Consider the following 22,522-nt stretch of genomic DNA (forward strand, 5'->3'; position numbering starts at 1 on the left):
GTCTTCAGAAACTCCTACAAAAGGTCCATTCTTTCCACAGAACTTCTTGCTACAATGATTCCTTACAGATACCTGCATGGTTACATTTAAGCTCCCTTAGGGATATTTAAACTGAATGTAAAAAAAAATAAATAAATAAAATCAAGGCATGCAAAAGGTCAAGAGTATAAATGTGATATTTGGTATATCAAATATTGGGTACATCTTATACTAAAATTTGAGCGAATCACTTTATTTTACAGTTATTTGAATCTAGGCCGTGACGTCACTGATGAACGACCGAATCCTCTCGCTGATCCAACTTTATCGGCTGTAGTCATTACAATATAACTGACCGGCAACTTGCTCTGTCTGTATGTTTACTCATTTACCAGCACATAGACTTTTCAAGAATTTCGCAGAGGTGAACATCGTTGCCGTGGTAACACCTGTTAGCGTGTCAGAGTCAGTAAAGTCCACTGGGAGATGTAGTTCCAAAAGTTCTTATTACCCCAATAAATCAATCGGAAGCAAAAAGTTGTGGCACTCCATTACCCAGAATCCTTTGCCATCGAAGTTTGCGTTAGTTAGGTTTGCGCCGTTGGTTTTCGTTTGTTACTTTTTCCATCTAATTTCACTTTACAAAAATGTATTTAAGTTCACGGTGAAAGTAAAAAAGTCTAGAAGAGGATGAAAGTTCGCATTGTAGTTTATTGTTGGTGTGTAAATTGGTGAGATGTCAACAGGTCAAAAGTCTCACTTGTTCAGGTGGAAAAGACTCGTTTCTCCAAACAAGGTAAGCTTTATTAACAGTTAATTAAAACTGCCTTTTAGCATTCTCATATAACTTAATCGCTGTCTCATCTAGACAAGAAAAATAAAGGTTTGTTCTCACATTTTACTCCCTATTCTGCAACAGGTCAAGGCATTTGCAGGGCACATTTAATTAACAGTACAATCCAAAGTACTGCAGCCTACACACGCACATAAGAAAAGAAAACGCAGAGAAAAGTACACTACAGTGGTATAATGAAGGCAGATAGAGAAAAGCTAGACAGAAAAATGGAACTGCTCATTTTAATATTGAAACAGATCAATCAAATGTAACTCTAGACTTTAAACTTTATTGCCATTTTGTATACACCATAAAAAACAAAATAACGGGCCTAAAACCTCCAAAAAGGAAAAAAAAAAGTAAAAAAAGGGAAAGAAAAATAACAATTAAAAGGCAACAAAGAACAACAACGAAAAAAAATCCAAAAAAAAGAAAAACCGGTAAAAAAAAAATAAAAATAATGGCGCAAAAGGGCATTCATATGGAAAGGTTCAGTGAAGTGCAAAATGAATATGGTGCAAAATGCAGTAGAACATTGAGTTGTGTCTTATTTTAAAGGATTATAAAAGTTTAAGCCACAATGGTGTTGTAAAATAATGTTATGAGTGTAATGTAGAGTCCAGTTAAGAGATTAACTGTTCAACAGTCTCAAAGAAAAAAACCTGAAATGTATTGGTGTTTTGGTTTCAGATCAACCCGTGCCATACAGGTTTTTTAGGCTTGATATTGATAATTCTGATATCTGTCTAACTCATCCACAATATGGGCTCCCAATTCTTTCATCTGATGTTTTTTTTAAGCCAATACTGCTTTTTCTTTCACCTTTTACATGATAAATATGAAAAAATTATTATGAAAAGTCACACAAGTCTCAATATAACCCAAAAATTGACATTTATTAACGAATAAAACATAAACTAGAAACAAACTTGCAGAGTGCAGACCTCCCACAAGCAGCAAATTTTGCCCCATATTGTGACTTGCACTCAAAGCTAAAACTCACAAATGATCTGGATCATTATCAAATAGAAATTAATTGTTCTTTGCCTTGAGCCACACCTCTGGTAAAACATTTCCATAAAATCCATTCTAACGTTTTCAATTGATGCTACTACCAAAACAAAAATGTTCCCTTTTCTTGTGATTTCTCTTTAGTAAAATACCTCCAGACTTTTTGAGTCCAATGCTGAGGCTGTCAATGGTCACTGCTGTCACCCTCTGGTTTAGTGGGGAACTTCGTGTTCCACCAGATATCCGTATCTCACAATGTTAGAGAATCGTTTTAAAGAGTGGCTGTATCCGGATTATGATCTAGATCATCACCAAAATGTGATGGATTGATAGACATGTAATTAAAATCTCTCCATAACTTTTCAAGTTATCCTGTAGACACAGACACACTCACAGATACTCGTTCCGCTAAATGTAGTGAGGACCATGTGTTGACTTCCATTGATTTTCATTTATTTCATTTTCAACTCTTTCTATGCCTTAACCCTAGTATTCCTGCACCTAAACCTAACCATCATCAATGCATATCTCACCCTAACCCAATTGACACTTTAGCCCTTAACCTAACCATTAGCAAAATAGCTTGTGAGGACCAACAAAACATAATCACTTTGCAACAAATGGTCCTCACTCTGATGGTGAAATTGGAAAAATGGTCCTCTCTCTGAAGGCTAGACAGGTACACACACACACACTCATACAAACACAGACAGACAGACACAATCTCCTAAAAACAACCTCCTTGGCAGAGGTAGCAATGGATTGCAAAAGGAGGAAGCAACAGTGCATGTGCTTCATGTGGTCTCAAGGCATGGCTGCTGAATGCACTAATGATCCAATGAATGCAGGCATGTATCGGCTGATATCAATGCAAGAAAGAAATGCGAATATTAATGTGAAATATCAGCCGGTCAATGTATCACTCTACCTCTAGGTAAACCTTAAAATATTCTTTTTTTTAATTCAAGAGGTATGAATAGTTTTCAAGCGGTTGTACATGAATCTAAATAGTAAAGGAAGGATAAGGACGTTATAGAGCTAGAATATGCAGACGTGTAGGGTTTGCTAAGTGAATATTGAGTATCTCTAAGGTCTATTGTCAGATACTCTCACTCCTACATCCGTACACCCTTGCTGCCGGAGACTGAGATAGATGAATTGCTACCGGTAATCCGTTCACCTTTTGAAGTTTGGGAAATGATTTTTGGGGTAATCTGTGGGTTTAAGGCAGCAGCTGAGCTTTCCTGTGAAATAATCCACAGACATCAGGGCCTTGCCTCAGCCCATAATTTGCACACTACATCAGCAGTTCAAGGTGTCACTGAGCTCGTGTGTGGATTTCCCAAAAAATGCTAACATGACAATGAGCCTTGGATTTCTTTCAGTTTCCGATTTTACCTGAAGGTATATATTTACGGTTTGCCCTTTTGTAACAGAAACTTGTGAAGAAAGATGACATTGAGGAGTGGAGAAAGGTGAGACTTTTCCATCTCTTTCATTAAGCTGCTATGTCAAAGTCATTTGCTTTTCTCTATATTTAGGGCTGTCTTTATTTTTAGCTGCATTCATACATCTCATTACTCTTGTCTATGTCCTCAGCGGGTGGAGATGGCCTCTGAGTTTGCTATATCTGAAGTCTTCTCCCTTAGGAAGCCTCAATCAGGGGTAAACAGAGGAGCTGAACTGCTGCAAAGCTCTGAAGAGTTGATGGATCATGATGACGCCTACAGTGAAGGTAGGTCAGGTTATAGAAAACACTGAGGTTTGAGTGATTGTGAAATTTCTTGTGAATAATTCTACCAATTTTCAAAAATCTGAAGAAATTAGTCTTTTGGTTTGGCTTAAGCTTCACTGTGTGTTGTAGCTCAGGCTCTTTTAGATAATTGGCTGAGTGATAAGTTACGGACAGAGCTGGACATGGAGGATAAAGATGACCAGAAGGGTCATGTTGAAAACACGCAATCTACTGCCATAGCTTGTCCCCAACTGACTCCAATCGCTTACAAAAGATTTGACGGTAAATATTTTTGTTTTTAATTCAGCAGATTTATAGATTTGAATGTTTTTCTGTCTCCTGCAGATATTAGCTGGCACTGGAAGACAAAAAATGGACATAAATCAGTTTAATTAGCTGAAAAAAAATGACTTTTGGAAAAAATAACATTATTGTTCCAAATCTTGTATCAGATCTTTATAGCTGCCTGGTTGAAGAAGAAGAACAATTTGCTGTTCAGAGCTTCCTTCAAGACCTAAGGGGCCAAGAGCTGCTGGACTCCGGTACGAAGAAGGGGTTATCTCTGGATGATCGAGAAAGGCTCAAGAGGTTCAGAAACCCCATTGTAACCATGGAAGCTCGACACCAACAGGTCTGTGTTTGTTCTGACAAATGGGCGCAGAAGTATACCAAATATTCAGGGAAATTTCTTACATTTCCTCACATCTGCCTAAAACTAGAATGTATTTAAATATGCTTTTGTTTGATAGAGATCCATTGTATATAAACAACGTCTACAATCAACATTAAGATTATAGGAAGGACAATAACTAGAGCAGAGGTTGTCAACAGGAGGTCTGCGACCCCTAGGGGGTCCATGGAGGTACTGCATGGGGGTCGCGAAAGTTTTAGACTTTTTTTTCTTATATTCCCACCTGCAATTTTTCCAATAACTGAAATATGTTTAAATATACATTAACATGAATTCCACACACTGTACTAACAGATAAATGGAGGCAGAAGATGTCTTTTTATCATCAATGCACACATTCAGCGACACACAGGAGCTCTTTCAAGCTGGGCACCGTTTCATTCACAACACCTGTCCCATCAACCATGAATCAGAATCAGAAATACTTTAATAATCCCAGGGAGAAATTACTTTTGTTACATTACTCCATCTGTAATAGAGTGATTATAGGACCAGATTGATATAATACAATTTCATACAATATATGTAATTAGGGGGTCCCCGCTCCATCTTGCCATCAGTTTGGGGGTCCTTGGCCTGAAAAACGTTAATGACCCCTGAACTAGAGCATTGTTTACCATCCTTGTTTGAGTTGTGTACCCCTTTTGGTATTTTGTCTTACCATGAGAACCCCCTTCAGTCAAAAGTATTGATGATTGTCCAAAAGTAGAACGCACAATAAATTATTATAAAACAAAAATTATTTTATTAAATCTTTTAACCTGAGCATTTAATTCTTATGCATTTTATTCTTTCGATCTCAACTAAAAAAAACAACAACTTAAGTATGTTTCCTGGAAGTTATTAAGGTATTGAAATAAATAGAAAATAAAATCCTATTTTAAACCTTTATTTATAAAACTGGAGCTCCTCTCTACATCCAGTCTGTTCTTCTGCTTGGTTTAGATGTGAGTCCAAACTGAAGGTGAACTCAAACATATAAGAAAAACTTACTTTGGTTTATAAAAGCTTGTTTAATTATTCAGTTGGGTCGTCACATAGCCCTGTTTTATTTTACAACCTAAGAAATAAAATATTTTCATGTACCCCTCGCAATGCATGTGCGGACCTCTAGGGGTACACTTAACCGCGGTTAGTAATCACTGAACAAGAGGATCAACCAAGAGGCTCATAAGGAAGAGATCCCAAGGTCTAAGATCCCCAGCCCCGAAGAATAAAAATAAATAAATAAAGTAGAAGATTTTTAATTTTAAAAAAATTAACAAGAAAGATATTGTTGAAGAAAATTCAAAAGGAGTCCCATTTGCAGTTTGACATGCAGAGTTACAGTGGACATGTGAAGGGAGAAACTATGGTCAGATGAGATGAGTCTTAAAATTTTTGAAATAAAGAAAAACCGATGGACAATGGACCCAAATCAGCTGAGCCCAAACCTTTTGCATCAAGGGCCAAAATTGACCAATTAAAAGTACAAGGTGACAACAGTTTTTTTTTTCTTTTCATAATGACAACAAAATAATCCAGTCTTGTTGAGCATGAGATCTTTTTCTTAAAATAATTAGCACAAAATGTATTCAGTAGATCTGTGCTGCTAGAGAGATACTTTAACAGACTTCCAAACATAATTGAAGTGTAAACTTATGCATACAATTGAGTCATGTTTTCTTAAACTAATGCTACCCTTTATAAACTTTTATCTTCTAAAAATGTTGAATAGCTTTTATCATTTTCATCCCTCCTCAGAAACCAGCCACTTTGTGTAGGTCTGTTACTTAAAATGTCATTAAAATCACCCCAATGTTTCTCCCCGTAAAATAAGTTGTGAAAAGGCTCAAGGGGTGCGAATACTTCTGCAAGACACCGTAGGTTCAGTTCCTCCTGCTTTGAGTTGGATGCTTCTGCTGGTTACTGCTCAAGGTACGAGAGAACAGGGCACGTCGGGAGGCGGAGAAGCAGAGGAAACAGATGGAGAAGGAGGAGCAGCGCGATGCCAGGAAGGAGGCAAAGAGGAGGGAGAAAGAGGAGGAGATGAGGAGGAAGCAACAGGAACATAGAGAAGAGGAAATGGTGCAGCAGGAGATGATTCGACTGAGAAAACTGAAGGAGGAAAAGAAGAGCCAGGAGCATTTTGCTCGACTAAGGTATGTCTCTTCCTGATTGGGTATTTTGCTGTGGGATCTGACCCTATCTATATCATTGAACCAGGTGGTCATATTTGAATTAAGAATATGACATATGTGCTTAAAATACCCGATGTTGCCAAAAGTTTAAGCTTATCTGCCTTGGTTCATTCTCTGCAGCTATAACAGCTTCAACTATTCTAGGAAGGCTGTCCACATGTTTAAGAATATCTTTATGGGAATTTTTGACTCATCTCCAACAAGCATATTTCTGAGGTCATACACTGATGTTGGACAAGAAGGCCTCGTTTTCCGTCTCCGCTTTAGTTTACCTAAAATGTGTTCTACCAGTTTAAGGTCAGAACATTGTGCAGACTAGTCAAGCTCATCCACACCAAACTTTCTCGTCCACATCTTGCTGGACCTTGCTTTGTGCACCTGTGAGGGGAAGGATCTACCTTCAAAGTGTTTGGAGCATGAGACTCTCTAAAATCTTGGTATGCTGAAGCATTCAGGGTTTATTTCTTTGAAGTTAAGGTGCTAAAAATAGCTATCAGAACAGCTGATTTATTTAGATGGTTGAGCAAATACTCTTACCAATATGGTGTAGATCCAAGTATTTGTTGCCATACAGTGGTACTAAGGCATTATGTGTCTTAAAACATGCAGGAAGCTGCGTTAAATTAATCCTGGTCTCACGCTCTGAAGCTCTTCTTTGATTTGAAGACGGGGAAACAAATCCATGTCCAAAATAAAATCCTTAAATTAAAAGAAACATATATTTAATTGGTTTCTAGAGAAAAGGAGAAAAAGGTACAAAGGGCATGCAGAAGTGTTGAGTCAACCCCAACGCTTCCCTCAAAGCAGCAGCTGCAGAACTGCAATCAACTACAGCGAGAGCAGAGGATTCAAACGAGAATAGACATGATCAATCTCAAGGTTGGTTCCTGTTCTGTGCATTATATGAGTTCTCTGACAAGTCTGGGAATCTTGTTTCAACCACAAATATTTATTTCGATTGTGCATGTTAGTGTCTACACAGGCATCTGTCCGGATGGTACTCTTTGGTGTTAAAGCGGCGCTTACATATAGGTAAAGCAGAGGCCCTTTGTGATTGGAGGAGGCAGCTGAAAGCATGGCAGGCATGGCGAGCTGTGGTGTGGGCGGAGCATAATCAGCGAGAGGCGGCAAGAACCGAGGAGCAACTACGAACAGAGAAAAGGTAAGCAGTTCTTATACCAAGGTCAAAGGTCCCCCATTTGCTTTTGACACACAAAACATTATACAGGGTCTTGTCAAAATATTCATGGATCAGTTTTTTCCATGTGTGTAGTTTGATTTTATTTGAAGCATCCAAACACACGGTTAATTATTGCCATAGAAATGTTACTTTCTGAATGTGCTTCTGTGGCACAGGGGTTAGTGCACACAACCCATGTACGGAGGCCTTAGTGCTTGACGTGGTCAACCCTGGTTTGAATCTAGCCTATGGTCCTTTGCCGCATGTCTCTCCCCATCTCTTGTACCCCCCTTCCTGTCAGCCTACTGTTAAAAAAACGACCCACTAGTGCCGTTCAAAAAAAAAACTCAAAAAAAAAAAAAAAGAAACGTTACTTTCAATATTTTGATTACTTTTACTACTTTTACCTGTAAATATTACAAAAAATTTGAATGCATATAAACTCAGCTCCCCTTGTTGTTGTGATGCTCCTAAAGCAAAGAGCATCATTAAGATTGAGGAACACAGTAGTTGCTTCAGGGATCAAGCTCTGAAAAAGTTGATCAGTTGCAAAATTTTAAATATGATTTCAGGAAATCGTTTACAATTTAAAAGTGTTACATTTTGTATGGTGATATAAATTATGTACCTTATCGTTTTTTTGCCAAATATGTGATGCTGAAAAGCTAGCAGCAATGCAAACCATGAAAAAAAATATATTTTGACTAAGCTGCTTGACAAACTTAAATACCAGAACCTTCTCTTTTTTTTCCCTCTTTGAAAGGGAAAAAAATCTGTGCTTTTCATGAAAATACATCTTTTGATTCTGAGAGAGATGTTAGTTAATCTGTAGTATCTGCAGGAGTCCTACTAATTTGGAAACATGATTAAATGAGGTTGTGTAAAACAACCACTTTAAATTTTTAATAACCACTTAATGTGATAACTTCTAGTCGCACAGCAGGAGCGTTTGCTGATTGCAAATACAGCATTGAAAGTTGGTCATTCATGCTGCTGTATTAAACACTTAAAAAAACGAGCCACTAGTGCCGTTAAAAAAACTCAAAACAAAAAAGAAACGTTACTTTCAATATTTTGACTACTTTTACTACTTTTACCTGTAAATATTACAAAAATTTTGCATGCATATAAACTTAGCTCCCCTTTGTTGTGATGCTCCGAAAGCAAAGAGCATCATTATGATCGAGGAACACAGTAGTTGCTTCAGGGATAAAGCTCTGAAAAAGTTGATCAGATTCACATAAAGCTGTTTAGTTTGTCCAAAAAACGCTGTGGGGTATGTTGTATAATTATAGCTGAAGAATTATCAGAATTTAAGTGTTTTTCTATCAGTTGATATATAGAAACATTTTGAAAAAAAGGCTGAATTTAAATTCTAACCCTAATTTAACTTTATCCTTTAAAAAGAGATCAGCACCACCACTAACATTGCTTAGCTTGGCCATGAGCGGTTATGTGACTAAGTCCTTCCTTCTGCTTACATCTCAGAATGCCATGCAGTTCTGGATTTGAGCTCAGTTAACTTATGCAACATACTTTAAGAAGTGTTTTCTGTCGTATTAATCAGCATTTAGTGCTATAATTTTTTTTTTTTATTGGCCAACCGTAGCTGTGGGGAAAATGGATTTAAAACCTTTTAGAAGCTGTGAAAATATTTAGATATAAGGCAGGGGTTAATTTTCATCAGGGCAACAACTCAAAACATAGAGCCAGAGCTAAAATGAAATGCTTCAGATTGTGTATTTATTAGCAATAGGCCAGTCAAAGCCAATTGAAATTCTGTGGCAGGATCTGGGAAACTAGATGATCTCCATGCAGTCAGAGCTATGCTGCAGTAAACATTTAGAAAGCTCACAAAAAACAAACCCAAAGGATCCGTGTCTGAATTGGCAGCCAAAGAGGGTTAAAAAAACATTGACTCAGAGGCTCTGGTTTCCAAAGAATGCCAAACCTTTTTAGGTTTAATTCATAAAGATTTAGAAGTGTTCATCATTTAACATCCCTGCACTCTTTACACTGCTGTGTGGAAGGGTGGCTTAATGGGTGGCAAGCAGGGTGTTTGTATCCTTTAGGGCAAGCTTGGAGTGTTATTCTGGTTTTCTGAGTAAGACCTTTAACCCCAGATTGCTCACCATGTACCACTGCTGACTAAGGGATATATTAAAAACAGGGAACAAATTTCCTCCATGAAGGACTATAAAGAGATCCTTCCTTTCCTTTTTTCTTTCTTTACTCTGTGTTGCCTGTGTATTGGGTTGCCTCCGGCACTGCCTGCTTCCCAATCCTCTCTGCTACGGGCCCTCACGTTCCCCCTGCAGGTGGTGAGCCTACTGGAGGATAGCTTTGCGACGCTCCTTCAGGCTGAGCCCAGCCAGGTATCGCAAGGAAGAACACGACCACCAGGTGTTCGCCGCTAATCCTCAACCCCAAAACGTTTTCAAACCTTGAAAAAAAAGTCCAGTGGAATGTTTTTTTAAACTTTTTCAGAGTGACTATGACCTGGATGACTGAGAATCTTCACCAGCATGGTGCCCCTTTTCTTTTTTTTAATTAATGGGGTTTTTGAACTGCTCTTTGCTGACCCGTCACCCAGAGCCTGTTCGCCCTGGGAGACACAACCTCAGCTGGAAAAAGGTATCTTATCCCCTTCAGGTTGGGGGTGAGTTCCTGCCTTAAATAGAGGAGCTCTAGTATCTTGGGGTCTTGTGTTAAGTAAGGATAGAATGGAGTAGGAGATTGAGTGACGGCTCAGTGGGGCTGCTGTTATAATGGAGATGCTGGAGGGACTATGTTTCTCGGCTGGCCTGGGAGAGCCTCGGGCATCACCCAGCAGAGCTGGAGGAATACTCAGTGGTTCTCCTGGACAAAAAATTCCATCCATCATGGTTTGATACTGTATGACTGCTTGAAGTAAAAGAGATTTCTGTTTTATGGGCAAATCTCCATGGCATTTCAGACAAAACCAGCTGGCTGTGGAAAGCGACCGAAGACGTTTGCTGCGGCGATTTTTGAACGAGTGGCAGCTCTGGTGTCGGACAGAGAAATCCCAGCGAGAACTACTGGCCCAGCAGCATGAGACCAAAGCTAAGATGGGTGCCTTGATCAACGCTGCATCTACAGGAAAACTCCCGGTCATAGCAGCACCTGCTGATTCGGCAGTAAGTCTCCAACAGGAGCTCAGGAGCAAAGAATATACAGGAGCCAAGGTGAGAAATGCAACAGTTGCTACAGGAACAAAAACAGCACATTTTGACCCAATAATATTTTTTTTTTTGTGACTCTAGTACTATAAGCATGACTTAAACATAATTGGATTTTGCTGTTACTCTTGCACTTTTTCTTTCCACTCAACTTTCTTTCGATAAGCCTTGTAATAGAATCCTTCAGCAGGGATCCATTATGGCTTACTTTCCTGTAACTTTCTCCTAGACATCTTTCATCACAGCAATCTGCATCATAATTCACAGAGCTAATTGCTTTTTCACCCTACGTCACAGCCACATTCGCTTTGCATTCATAACAGGTTTCAGTTCACTTTTGTTCTTCCTGTTTACACTAATCGCACAGTTTGCATTGCTAAACACATCTTTAGCTCCCGAGTTCACCTATTCATTGGGATAAAATGACAACGTATTGACAAATACTCGCTCCTGTTGAGTCATTCGTGTTCGTTGTCAATTAACTTTATAGTGATTTTTTTTTAAGGCACCACTGTTGGAGAAGTTTTAGAGGATGCATGTTTTTTTTTCTCCATGTCTGCAATATTTTCTGTTGAAGGATCCCTGTGCAGCAGAGAATGAAGTCCTCAATGCCTCCAATGGACATCAGGATAAAAACTCTGTGGCTGAGGTGGGCCGGCCTCTTCAACCGTGGCAGGTGACCCGGCGCCATACAGCACCCACCACTGCACAGCTACACCATGCCCATGGAAGAACCAGAGAAAATAGGGTTCTTGGCTCAGAATGCAGGTCCGAAAGCAGAAAGGCTGTCCAGCAGCAGATCATCGCACAACAGAGGAAGCTCCTGAAAGAGCAGCAGGAGCAAATCGCCCAGCTGAAGGAAAAGCAGAGCATAATGGGGTTGGAGTTGGATATGGAGAAAGCTGCACAGCTTACCCAGCTTAAAGCTGTGCGAGAAGAGAAGAGCTGCAGCTTTGGCCCTGGGGGGCAGAGGTTGGCTCACTTAACATCATTAAAAATTTAGGCAACCTGAGATCCTCTTCAAAGCAAAACTGCTAGAGGGATTTCTGCTGACTCACAGCCACTTCCTCCTAAAACGTTTAGAATTTAATACTAAAGTATCCCATGTTCAGGATATTAAGACTCATTATTATCACCCGATTTATTGTATTTAAATTTTACCAAAATGCTTTTTAAACCATATATATGCAGGATTTGTATTTTTGGTTTATAATGTTTGATTTTTCCCCTAGAAATATGTTTTCATTGCTTCCAGTTGTTAAATTTAAACCTGTTTAAAGACCAGAAGCATTGGCTCTCAATGTCAGGGTAGGGCCCCTTTTGGGGTCATAGATCTGTGGGCATGGGCTCCTGAGATCCTCTACACTGAATAAACAAAAACTATTATAATAAATATGATTTATATTTATGTGATAGTTTTTAAAGAGAGGAAAACATCCCTTAGAAATAGGCAATTGCAGATGCATTAGTTGTTGTTTTTTTGTATCATTTTATACTATTTTTAATTGATTTTGTAGAAATGTGTGAATATTCAACCCAAATCTGAGTCGTGACTCCATCCTGGTAATATTTGATGGGTCAGAAGCTGAAACGATCTCTGCACTAGAATAGAAAAAACTTTGAACAGAAGTAATGGTTAATGTGATGGAAAAGGATTTAGCTGAAGTGGGAAAATATTCATCATGGCCAGATGTCTTATTCATTTAGGCTTTTTATTATTTCCGTGACAATGTGATTATATTACAGTGAAAGCAAGAGTCGACCCAAAAGTTTTATTTTACTCTTGATTTTCTCTAATGTAAATTATTCCTACAGGCTTAGATGTGTAAAAAACCTTCCTTGGTATGTTGCTCCCATTTGTGTTTTGAAGCCACCTATCAGCTTCATTGTGGCGGCAAATTTGACCACACCTGCTGATGGAGTTGATAAAGATTGGAAGATTATCTGATATTAGGCTGTGTTTTTAAATCAGAGTTGGTTAGATGTTGGTGACATTCCTGAAGCTTAAATTGCGCCCAACTGCGCATGCTTGTTTCAGCTCAGTCAACCCTATGGAAAACCATCACCAAAAAATCAGAACTTAGATGACTGAGAAGGCTCTGATCCAGAACGACTTTCCTCCAAAATAATGCAGTTTGTCCTCCGGATGAAAAGGCTCAGAGGATGCAACGGTTCTGCTACTTGGCTGCAAATGAAAGTACATAGAATAGAACATATGTAGAATAAAGAGTAATATTTAATGCATTAACTTCACTTGAAATTAATAACTAGATGGTTGAAACTCAATTGGGTTTTCCAACAGGACATTGACCCTTTCAATCCTTTAACTAACCATTTTAAAAGTTTGTCGGCCGTGTTTAAAAGCTGGGATCTATGGCAGGAAACCAACTCGGACAAGACGAGGGGAGAAAATCTGGTCATAAATATGAAATAAACATGCAGATGACTCTAAAAACTGGTGCTTTCTATTCAGCTTGAGAAACAAAATAGTAATAGGGGGTATGTATGTATTTGAGCTTTTACATATAATTTTGATTGTCTTAAAATGTGAGAATACTACCTCTCCTTAAAACAGTCATATTGGTGTTAGTTTAAAACATTAGTTAAAAAATTTCAATACTTGTTATCTGAGAAAAACTTATTGCAGTTTCATGGCCAGTCTTCTGTTATTTCTTGCCGCTAGTCATTCCTTTTGCAGAATGAAATTTATCAGATGATGTAAGCATGCAAACAAAAGTTCTGACAGTTTTTCTTTCTTCTGGCTGTTTTGATCCTGACTGCAGAGCTCCCGGGGCTAAAGGGGAACCACGCAGTCAGAGTGCACCTCCCAGGGAAGCTGTCATGATGCAGACATGCCCCCATCCGATTGTCACAGGTCAGACTGTAAGCTAAACAGCAGAAAATATTCACAGACTCATACGGCCTAGGAGAAACAGACAAGATCTTTATCCAAACGTTCTATGCTTTACTTTTCTTAATTAGTTGCAAAATTTTAAATATGATTTCAGGAAATCTTTTACAATTTAAAAGTGTTACATTTTGTATGGTGGTATAAATAATGTATCTTATCGTTTTTGGCAAATATGTGAAGCTGAAAAGCTAGCAGCAATGAAAACCATGAAGAAAAAATTTATTTTGACTAAGCTGCTTTACAAACTTAAATCCCAGAACCTTCTCTTTTTTTCCCTGTTGTGCCTTTTAAAAGGGAAGAAAATCTGTGCTTTCATGAAAATGCATGTTTTGATTCTGAGAGAGATGTTAGTTGATCTGTAGTGCCTGCAGGAGTCCTACTAATTTGGAAACTTGATTAAATGAGGTTGTGTAAAACAACCACTTTAAATTTTTAATAACCAGTTAATGTGATAACTTCTAGTCGCACAGCAGGAGCGTTTGCTGATTGCAAATACAGCATTGAAAGTTGGTTATTCATGCTGCTCTATTAAACTTAACAGATGGAATTAAAGAACCATAATCCCAGATTGGGGTCTAGTAAAATCAGGCCCAAATTTTCTAAATGATTTTTATAGCTTCCATTGTGGGAAAAAAAAGTCAATTTTTCCAGTAAGAACTAATAACCAATGAACCAGTCCAAGCGGCTGTTGCTTATGACTTACAATATCAAGCCCGGGTCACACCGGTTCCCTACGACTTTTTACTCTCCGATTCCATTTTTTTCCATTTCACACTGACTGCATATAGGAAGTTTATTAGGGCATTGCACTTGCAATCCAAAAAAGGAATAAAGTATGGAGAGGCTCTGACTAGGAAGGGCGGGCAGATTTTTGTTCACTTCTGTCTCTGTGCTATACACAGATTAAAACAATTTCCCACATTTGACTTATTCACATTATGAAAAGTTATAAAAATATATAAATAACCTTGTCATTGGAATAGGACACAAAATCAGATTTGTTGTGTTCTGCCCTTTACAACCATAATCTGTAATTATTTCACTGTATTTATGCTCCAAATAAAAATAAAATAATAATAATAAGTCAGAGAGATGTTGTAACAGTCACACATTTTGAATATTAAAAGTCTGTATCCTAGGGTTTTAAAACAGGCATGCAGAAGCAGTGGGGCTCATTTATTATCTGAATCAATTAATAGTAATAAATCCAGGGAAAAAAGGATTTTCTTCTTTCTTTCTGTGTTTCATGCCATTATCTTTTTTTTTCTCTACACTGAGGGCTGTATTAATTTAACCAATATTTTCACCAAGGTTAGCTATTTTTTATTATACTCAGCCAATCAGAAACAGTAAACCATCCAAAGCTCTAACCTGAAGGTTCAGGGTAGTTTTAAAATGTTCAGCCTTCCTACCAAGATCCTCTCCTTTTATTATTTTCTATCCCTCAGTAATCCATGTCAGCCTTTCTTCCTCCAGTCAACTCTATCAAGACAAAGAATGGCAGTTCTGTTTCCGAGGATTGATGCTCACCTAGATCAGAATTATCTTTCCAATCTGGATCACATTAGGTGCGTCTTAATGATGGCCAAATTTTAATAAGTATTCCTAAAGGATTTTTCCACTCTGTATTACCTAATCTTAAATCCAGTATCACTCAGCTAATAGGTAATGTACAAAAAAAATCATGGATAGATAAAACAAAATCACTCACTCTCTTTTAATGGCTTTATTTTTAATGTGATTCTGTTGGAACCATTCTCATTTCTACATTTAACAGACTACATATTTGATGTGTTTAGAGAATATGGGTCAAAATATCTAAACACATCAAATGCAGGTCCAACGTTAACTTTTTGCAGCAGTCTGTTACCACAACCTCGGTTTCTTCAGCACACCTGACAACAAACAAGACCAATTTAGTTTCGTTTAATAGGCCAAGGTCAGGCCAGATCCAGGAGATTGCTTTTATAGATTGACCATTCACACCCTGGTGGGAAATAAATGACCTCCTTCATCTGAAACGGCCTCAGTCTTCTCTGGCAACCAATCATCTAACATCCCTACATAGCAATCATCCATATCATTTAGCACAGTGGCAGAAATAACAGCTTTGTTGCCTGTTGATATAATATGTTTTCCTGCTAACAAAGAAATCTACTTTTTTATGATGGTTTGATTTTAAAAAGACGATAAACCAAACATCTCTCAAACACAAACAATATTATTAAACCATTGAACTGATTTACATAACAATAATAATACATATATTCTCAGCCACAATGATTAAAACTGAATTGACTCTAATAGACACTAAAACCATCCAGTCAGTCAGAGATACTCCAGATCTTGGTTCTGTGTATAAAGCATACTGTCCTTTTTACCAACATGGCTGGATGGAACTACAAGAGTAGCTTGGTTAGAATATCTGGACTGTTAGTATAAATACTTAGATATGCAGTAAATGACCAGCAGGCACCCCTGATTTGGAGCAATGCAACATCTTCCCTCCTCAGGTGAGGATAGTCTGAGAAAAAACGAGGAATCAAACCATAACTTAACTGAAGGATCTAAATATGAAACCATAGCTATATAGCACTGGCAACACGCTATCCCATAATGCTTCAGATAAAACCTGGAAGAAAGCGCTGTGATCAGATGAGACCCGGATGAAACCCTCTCCCATCCCCACTTTCAAGTAGGGTGGTGGAAGGATTATGCTCTAATGCTTTTCTGTAAACTGTCCAAGAAAACTTCACAGCATGGAAGAAAAAAACTGAGGTTGCAGGAAACCTTTTCTACTTCATACTGAAGTCTAAAGCAAGATTGTAATCGCCATGATGTCAAAAGGAGGGCTGAAGACGAAGCACGGTAGTTTCAAAGAGCAACCAAAAGCGTCTCCAGACCTAGAAAATCTAAAGAGAGAATCAAGAGCTTCTGTTTGCTGAGCTGCAGCAGATAAATGTAAGGAACTCTGAGTCTTCCTGTAAATCCTCCCAAGATCAGTAAAAACCCTGGTAATCATCTCATCTACCCCATTTTGCAGGATTCCTCTGCAGTCACCTAAAAAAAAAAAAAAAAAATCTAACTTCAGGCCAGTTGAAAGATCCACACAAAGTAATCATCATCAGTTTAATTTATTTATTTTGGGATATTATTAGACTGGTTCTGGTTTAGTAGTCACTATGTTACTTTCCTTCTACTCTACTGCGTCAAGTTTTATATGTCTGAACATAAAGGTTGGAAGACAAATATGTCGAATACAAAAAAATAATCTGCATCCTAAAGGATGAAAAGATCTTCTCTGTTTCATCATTTTACTCGCTACCCCCAAACAATGGTATGCAAATTACATCATGCCTGGTTTTCTGACCTTCACACAAATCCTCATAAAAGCTACTTTTATATATTTCCTTTATAATGGAGTGCCCTTGAAAAAATATATCCGCCATTGTCTTCATTTCATTGCATAAAGTGATGCAATGCATTCATTCATAAAAAACTTCTAGTTTCAAGGTCTTTAGTGGACTACAGTTATGTGTTTTTTTAAAGAAAACTTCTCTGCCTCTCTGAAGCCATGGAAACCCGAGCAAGACAGCGTGCCGAGCGCAGGCAGGAGATCGAGGAAATCAAGAGGAGGAAAGAAGAGGCAAAGCTGGTGAGGCGGGCAACTCCTTCAAAAGTTAGAGTATGTTTCATGCATTAACAGTTTAGCTCATGAGTTCAATGACTTGACTTTTAAGGCAGAGTTGAAAGCTGCAGAGGAACAGAGGCAGAGGGAGGAAGAGGAGGAGAGGCGCAAGGCAGCAGAGAAGAGGAGGGAGGAGAAGAAGCTGGAACGAGAGGTGAGGAGTATTTCATGTTTTATAGTTGGCTACAAGTCCCAGAGGGTTGAAGCAATGTCCGTCTGTGTCCGTCCAGAGGGAAGCAGAAAGACAGAGGCTCCTAAAACGGCATCAGGACCTCATGAGAGTGGCGTGTCAACACCGAAACAGGACCTTACTGTCACATCGAGGCCTGGCACCATGGAAACGCCTCATTCAATTAAAACATGCCAACATGGAGGTAAGCATCCCATCTCGTCTTATGCAGCAGTGTTTCCTTTGACTCTTTTTAACTGTGGTCACAACAGAACATTTAATGGGGCTCTGAGCTTAAAGCATGTTTAAATATTAAGAGGTCTACCTTATTATAGACATTTGTTAAAATACATTCTATTCTACCACTCATGTTTGCGTGTTTAAGGCTGAGCTTTCAGAATTATCCCATCTCAGAAAACCCATTTTTCATGTTTCAATCACAAAATCTAGGGCATCTGAAAAAGTAAAAAAAATTATCATCACTAGGAAGAAAAACATGTTTAGTTAGTTTTCTGTTTTTTAATAATCTACTATTTGAAACTGCTAAATGTGGTAGAAACTGTAATCGCAGTAAAATGGATTACTAAACAACATGGATTTAAGAGGCTTAATAAAAAGTACAGCATGATTTTTTTAGATCTTTATTTGAGAAAAGAAATGTACAAAACAAAACCACCAACACTTTATATGATTTAAAATCTCAATAAAAACACAGGTGGACCAAATGTGACTGATTTGCAGGGTTATGGAAACTTAATTGGATGCACTGTATCAATCGTATTGGGTTTTTTAGGTCTTAAGCTCTCCTTCAGTGCTTGTAAATGACTTGCAATGTGACCGTGAACACATTTAGTCAGGTCAGGTAAAATCAATTTTACCTGACTCAGCAGATCTTTCAATGTTTTGCTTTGTTTTGATGAAACAGATTATAAAATATCACAGAATTGACTGTAATCAATGATTGCAGCAAACCAATTTTAACAATTAAATATAACAGATGCTAACTCTACAGAAACGTCTGCAGTTGATTGGATAAAGGTAGCAGCAATCTCCCTGGTTGAAATGTCTCTAAGGATGCTTTGTTCATGTTTTAAACAGAGTAAGGAAAGTATGATATTTATTAAGAAGTTAATTCTGTTGTATCTTCACCGGCTTCTCTCCAGATGGCTGAGACTCATCACAATTTGCTCCTGCTGAGGCGATGCACCCTGGGATGGCTGCAGTTTGCAAGAGAGTCCCTGTGTGAGAAAGAGGCCTCTGCAGACCGACTACATCAGCATTTTTTGCTTCGTCGGAGCTTAAACGGCTGGAAGAGAGTGGGTATACACATATATACAGTAACCTGCACACATATATACTAAACTTTCAACGTGAAGGCTTAGTGGATTTTATTTGACAAAATAGACATTTTCAAAAGGTTAATCAGCTTTAATGCAGCCGCTCTGTCGGGGCCACAGGGGTGAACATAAATGAACAAACCTCATCAAGGAGGCCAAGGAACAGAGCGGAAATAAAAAAGAATGCTAGAAGAAATTCTGTTTGAATTGTAGGGGCCATGTAGGGCATACAGCTAACATGGAGAAGGTGCTCCGGTTAAGGGAGATCAATTCAGAACTCTATGTGCATCATTAAAAAAAACCCACAATAAACCAGGGTGGGGGAGGCATAATGCTGAGGGGTCTTTTCTCTGGAACTATAATCCTGAAGGGAACCCTGTTACAGACACCCAGATATAATATAGTAGTTTTTATCAAAGCATGTGTGCGTCATGGTGGCCTAGTCAAAGTTCACAAAGTCCATTGGAGAAATTGATGCATTGTAGCTATAAAAGAAATCTAATTATTGCAGATTTTATCCTTCATCCCACTTAAAGATCATTTGAGGCAGCTACTAGCCCTCACATCTTTTAGGTAGATAAATATTAACTGTTTTCAATCTTCTTCACTTAGACATAAAAGCCCAGTGAGATACATCAAAGTTTGTGGTTACAGCAAAACAAATCCCTGAAAAATTTCCAGACACTTTTTTCTGGATATTTTAATCTATTTTGATTTATTTAGATAAAACTTTTTGTGTCCCGATTAAACAAGACAACGTCTCAAAGCAAAGAGCACCCATCACCCTCCAACATACTCAACCCTACAACATTGTCTCTACTTTTTATAAACCTTTGTTGCAACACTTGTCCTTGTTTTAGCTGGGGGAGCTGCGGATAATTCAGGAAGAGCGAGCCGAGCATTTTTATCGGATACGCACTTTGAGGAGGTTCCTGCTGGCTCTGCTGCAGCATGTGAGCCAGGAGAGGCTGGTGAAGTGGGACCGACGAACGCTGGCTCAAGAACATCACGACAGGTCTGCTCCTCATGGCTGCGCCATTCTGTTCCCATACAGCCCTCATTAAGCTAACTCAGCTACATTTCTATGGGGTAGGATAACTGTATCAGCATTATTGCAAAAATACAACCAGTGTTAAAAAATTGGATATACTCCATTTTTTAAGACATACTTCCATTATATTTAAGTGATACTTTTAATGCTACAGCAGTTACAGCGAGATCAGATTTGCTTTGGGTTTTACTTTCTCTGTTCCGATTTTGTTTCAAACCTGCAAAATAGGGATAGCTGGTAAACAATCCAGGATGGAATATGTTTTCACAGAGAGAAACTCTAGATCTCTGAGGTGTATTGTGGGTTAAGCAGTAATTATTATAGAGGAGACAGGTTTTCCTGTAGAAATCCATGGTTTCCCTGGCAGAGTGCCAAGAGGAGTAAATGAGGCTCCATAAGGACAGGTTTTATTGATTGGTATAAGGATACAGAAGTGGAAAAATAAAACTTCCCAGCTTTAATTTAGTATGTTGACTCCCAGCTCTGAAAGCGGGAACAGCATCATATTTTACTGGTTTCAGTTCAGTTGAATATTCAAATCATATCTCCAAATCCAATGCTTTCTTTGCTGCCCTGTTTAACTTTCAAGGCTCAACAGCCTCTTTGAAAATACAAATGTTTTCACATTCTGTCTTATTATAAGCACCAACTTTAATGCATTTCATTAGGATTGTATAAATACACAAAATGGTGCATTTATAAGAAATGTAGTTTAATGAATAGAGTCAATGTGTGGGTAAATTAATCTTGCCCACCGAGCAGAAGTTGGTTGAAGAGACATTGAAAAGACAACAGGATTTCAACCAAACGAGGTCTAAATTTGATTGAAAAGTGAATAGTTGAAAGACGTAATTTTCAGATTGTTGAAAACTGGGTTTTCAACGTCTATTATTGGAGTAAAGTGGGACAAAATCCGACCAACCAAGCAGTCCAATTTTCAACATCCATTTCTGCACTAGATCGACCAGATTTAGCCTGATTTAGGGGGGGTCTTTATACAGCTGCTACATGAGAACCAGTCAGTTATAGTAAGTTGGGGGTGCTGTCTTGCTGAGGTTGAACCAGTTGAACCACTCTTTATCTGACCATAGCACCTTATAGGGTTTATGTATTTTAAACAGCTTGTGGCAAACAGGAGTCCCGCTGCAAATTCTCTCCCACCTGAGCTCCCGTCTGCAGCTCCTCCAGTTACCATTGGCTGCTTCTGATTAACCGTCTCCTGTCCTGTTCTCTAGGAAATATTTAAAGGTTAAAATGCTGATTCATAAACTTGTTTTTCCATAATTCATTGACTTCCAAAAGCAGCAAGTCTATTTATCTTATTAAACCTTATGACAGTAAAGGTGGCTAAATATAAATACATGCCACACTTTTCAGTTTACTTTTGTGTTTCAGTTTATTCTTTTCTGTTCTCTTCACAATTATCCGCTAGTTGGCTTTGGTTCGCCCCAAAAAAAAAACCAAAACAGGCAGATTGAGGTTTGTCGTTGTAACGTTAGAAAATGTCAACAATTCTGTTTTATTTTAGATTATAGATACTGAAAGTTAAAGTTATAGTGGATGATGTTTTTTTCCAAGTGGTTCATCTAAATAAGCGGTCCTCCTAATTGCAATCATACTGGTGATATGTTTACGTAAGGCCGTCCTACGTGCTCGTCCCCATTTTCACTTACGGGCAGTGAGTCTGACATAGTGGAAAAATTGCAAATCTTCTTTTGGAAAGTTAGCTTGTATGAGGGATGCAAACAGCAGCTTTTAAACAGAGCGTGCACGAGGAGAAATGGGCTCATGCACGCTCTCTCCTGCATTTAATAGGCGTTCCCTCCTTCGAGTGGGTACAGGGTTGTGCATGTGCATTTTTTTTCAAGTGGAATTTCAAAAATTCACGAAAATCCTCCACTACACTTTCAATCATTAGTAAAAAAAAAACATTTATTCTGATTAGATTTTAAATAGTTTTACACAGTATTATTTTACAGATAGTGAATAATTAAAAGGTTGCATACTTTTTAATTCAGTACGTCTTAAAACTGACAGATAATGTATGTTTATATTTCTTCGCTTAAAAACCTGTTATTGTATGTTTTAAGCAATACTTTCATTGTCAATGTCAGTAAATATTTCTTAGCTGCAGCTGCCCAGTCCAGTTGGTCTAAATGACCACAGGCTACAGGTGAAGTCCCTCCAGCCACTCTGCTGCCAAACACCATGTGAAAACTAATTACATGCTGTCTAGCCAGAGGTCCCTCTGATCCACTTCGTTATTGCTCACTTGCTCCGTGTTCGTCTGTCCTTCCATCTGTTTGCTTTTAGACACGTCCTGCAGAGGTGTTTCCAGGCCTGGAGGCAGCTTCCTTGTGTGCTGAGGAAGGAGAGGGAGAGGGAGGTGCGTCGGGAGAAGCTGAGCAGAAAAGTGGCCGAGCTCCTGCCAGATTTCTGCCTCCATCCCCTTTGATGAACCTCCAAGAGAAACCGTCAAAAGGCGACAAGCTTTACACAAGTGGCAAAACATTACTTCAGTAATGGCAATGATAAAGAAAAGGCTTGTTCCATTG

At 38.4% G+C, this 22,522-nt stretch overlaps 1 protein-coding gene across 1 annotated transcript; it reads left to right on the forward strand.

The window, feature by feature from the left end:
- The first annotated feature begins 557 nt into the window (after positions 1–557).
- Positions 558–22,509, forward strand: ccdc191 (coiled-coil domain containing 191). The gene is made up of 17 exons (XM_015395300.1): positions 558–775; positions 3,262–3,300; positions 3,425–3,560; positions 3,690–3,842; positions 4,013–4,191; positions 6,169–6,392; positions 7,169–7,310; positions 7,403–7,593; positions 10,568–10,817; positions 11,389–11,783; positions 13,595–13,686; positions 17,295–17,377; positions 17,463–17,564; positions 17,641–17,784; positions 18,743–18,895; positions 19,777–19,931; positions 22,281–22,509. Exons 1-17 carry the CDS (start codon positions 716–718, stop codon positions 22,420–22,422), a joined length of 2,640 nt encoding a protein of 879 aa, XP_015250786.1. The 5' UTR covers positions 558–715; the 3' UTR covers positions 22,423–22,509.
- The last annotated feature ends 13 nt before the right edge of the window (positions 22,510–22,522 follow it).

The sequence above is a fragment of the Cyprinodon variegatus genome, unplaced genomic scaffold, assembly GCF_000732505.1.
Source record: "Cyprinodon variegatus isolate N-32 unplaced genomic scaffold, C_variegatus-1.0 Scaffold736, whole genome shotgun sequence".
Lineage (NCBI taxonomy): Eukaryota > Metazoa > Chordata > Actinopteri > Cyprinodontiformes > Cyprinodontidae > Cyprinodon > Cyprinodon variegatus.

Excerpts from the sequence above, each read along its gene's own strand:
- ccdc191 (XM_015395300.1), top strand. The coding sequence starts at position 716 with ATGTCAACAGGTCAAAAGTCTCACTTGTTCAGGTGGAAAAGACTCGTT. Across the intron at positions 3,301-3,424 it reads ACATTGAGGAGTGGAGAAAG|CGGGTGGAGATGGCCTCTGA; the intron begins GTGAGACTTTTC and ends CTATGTCCTCAG. Across the intron at positions 7,594-10,567 it reads CAACTACGAACAGAGAAAAG|ACAAAACCAGCTGGCTGTGG; the intron begins GTAAGCAGTTCT and ends ATGGCATTTCAG.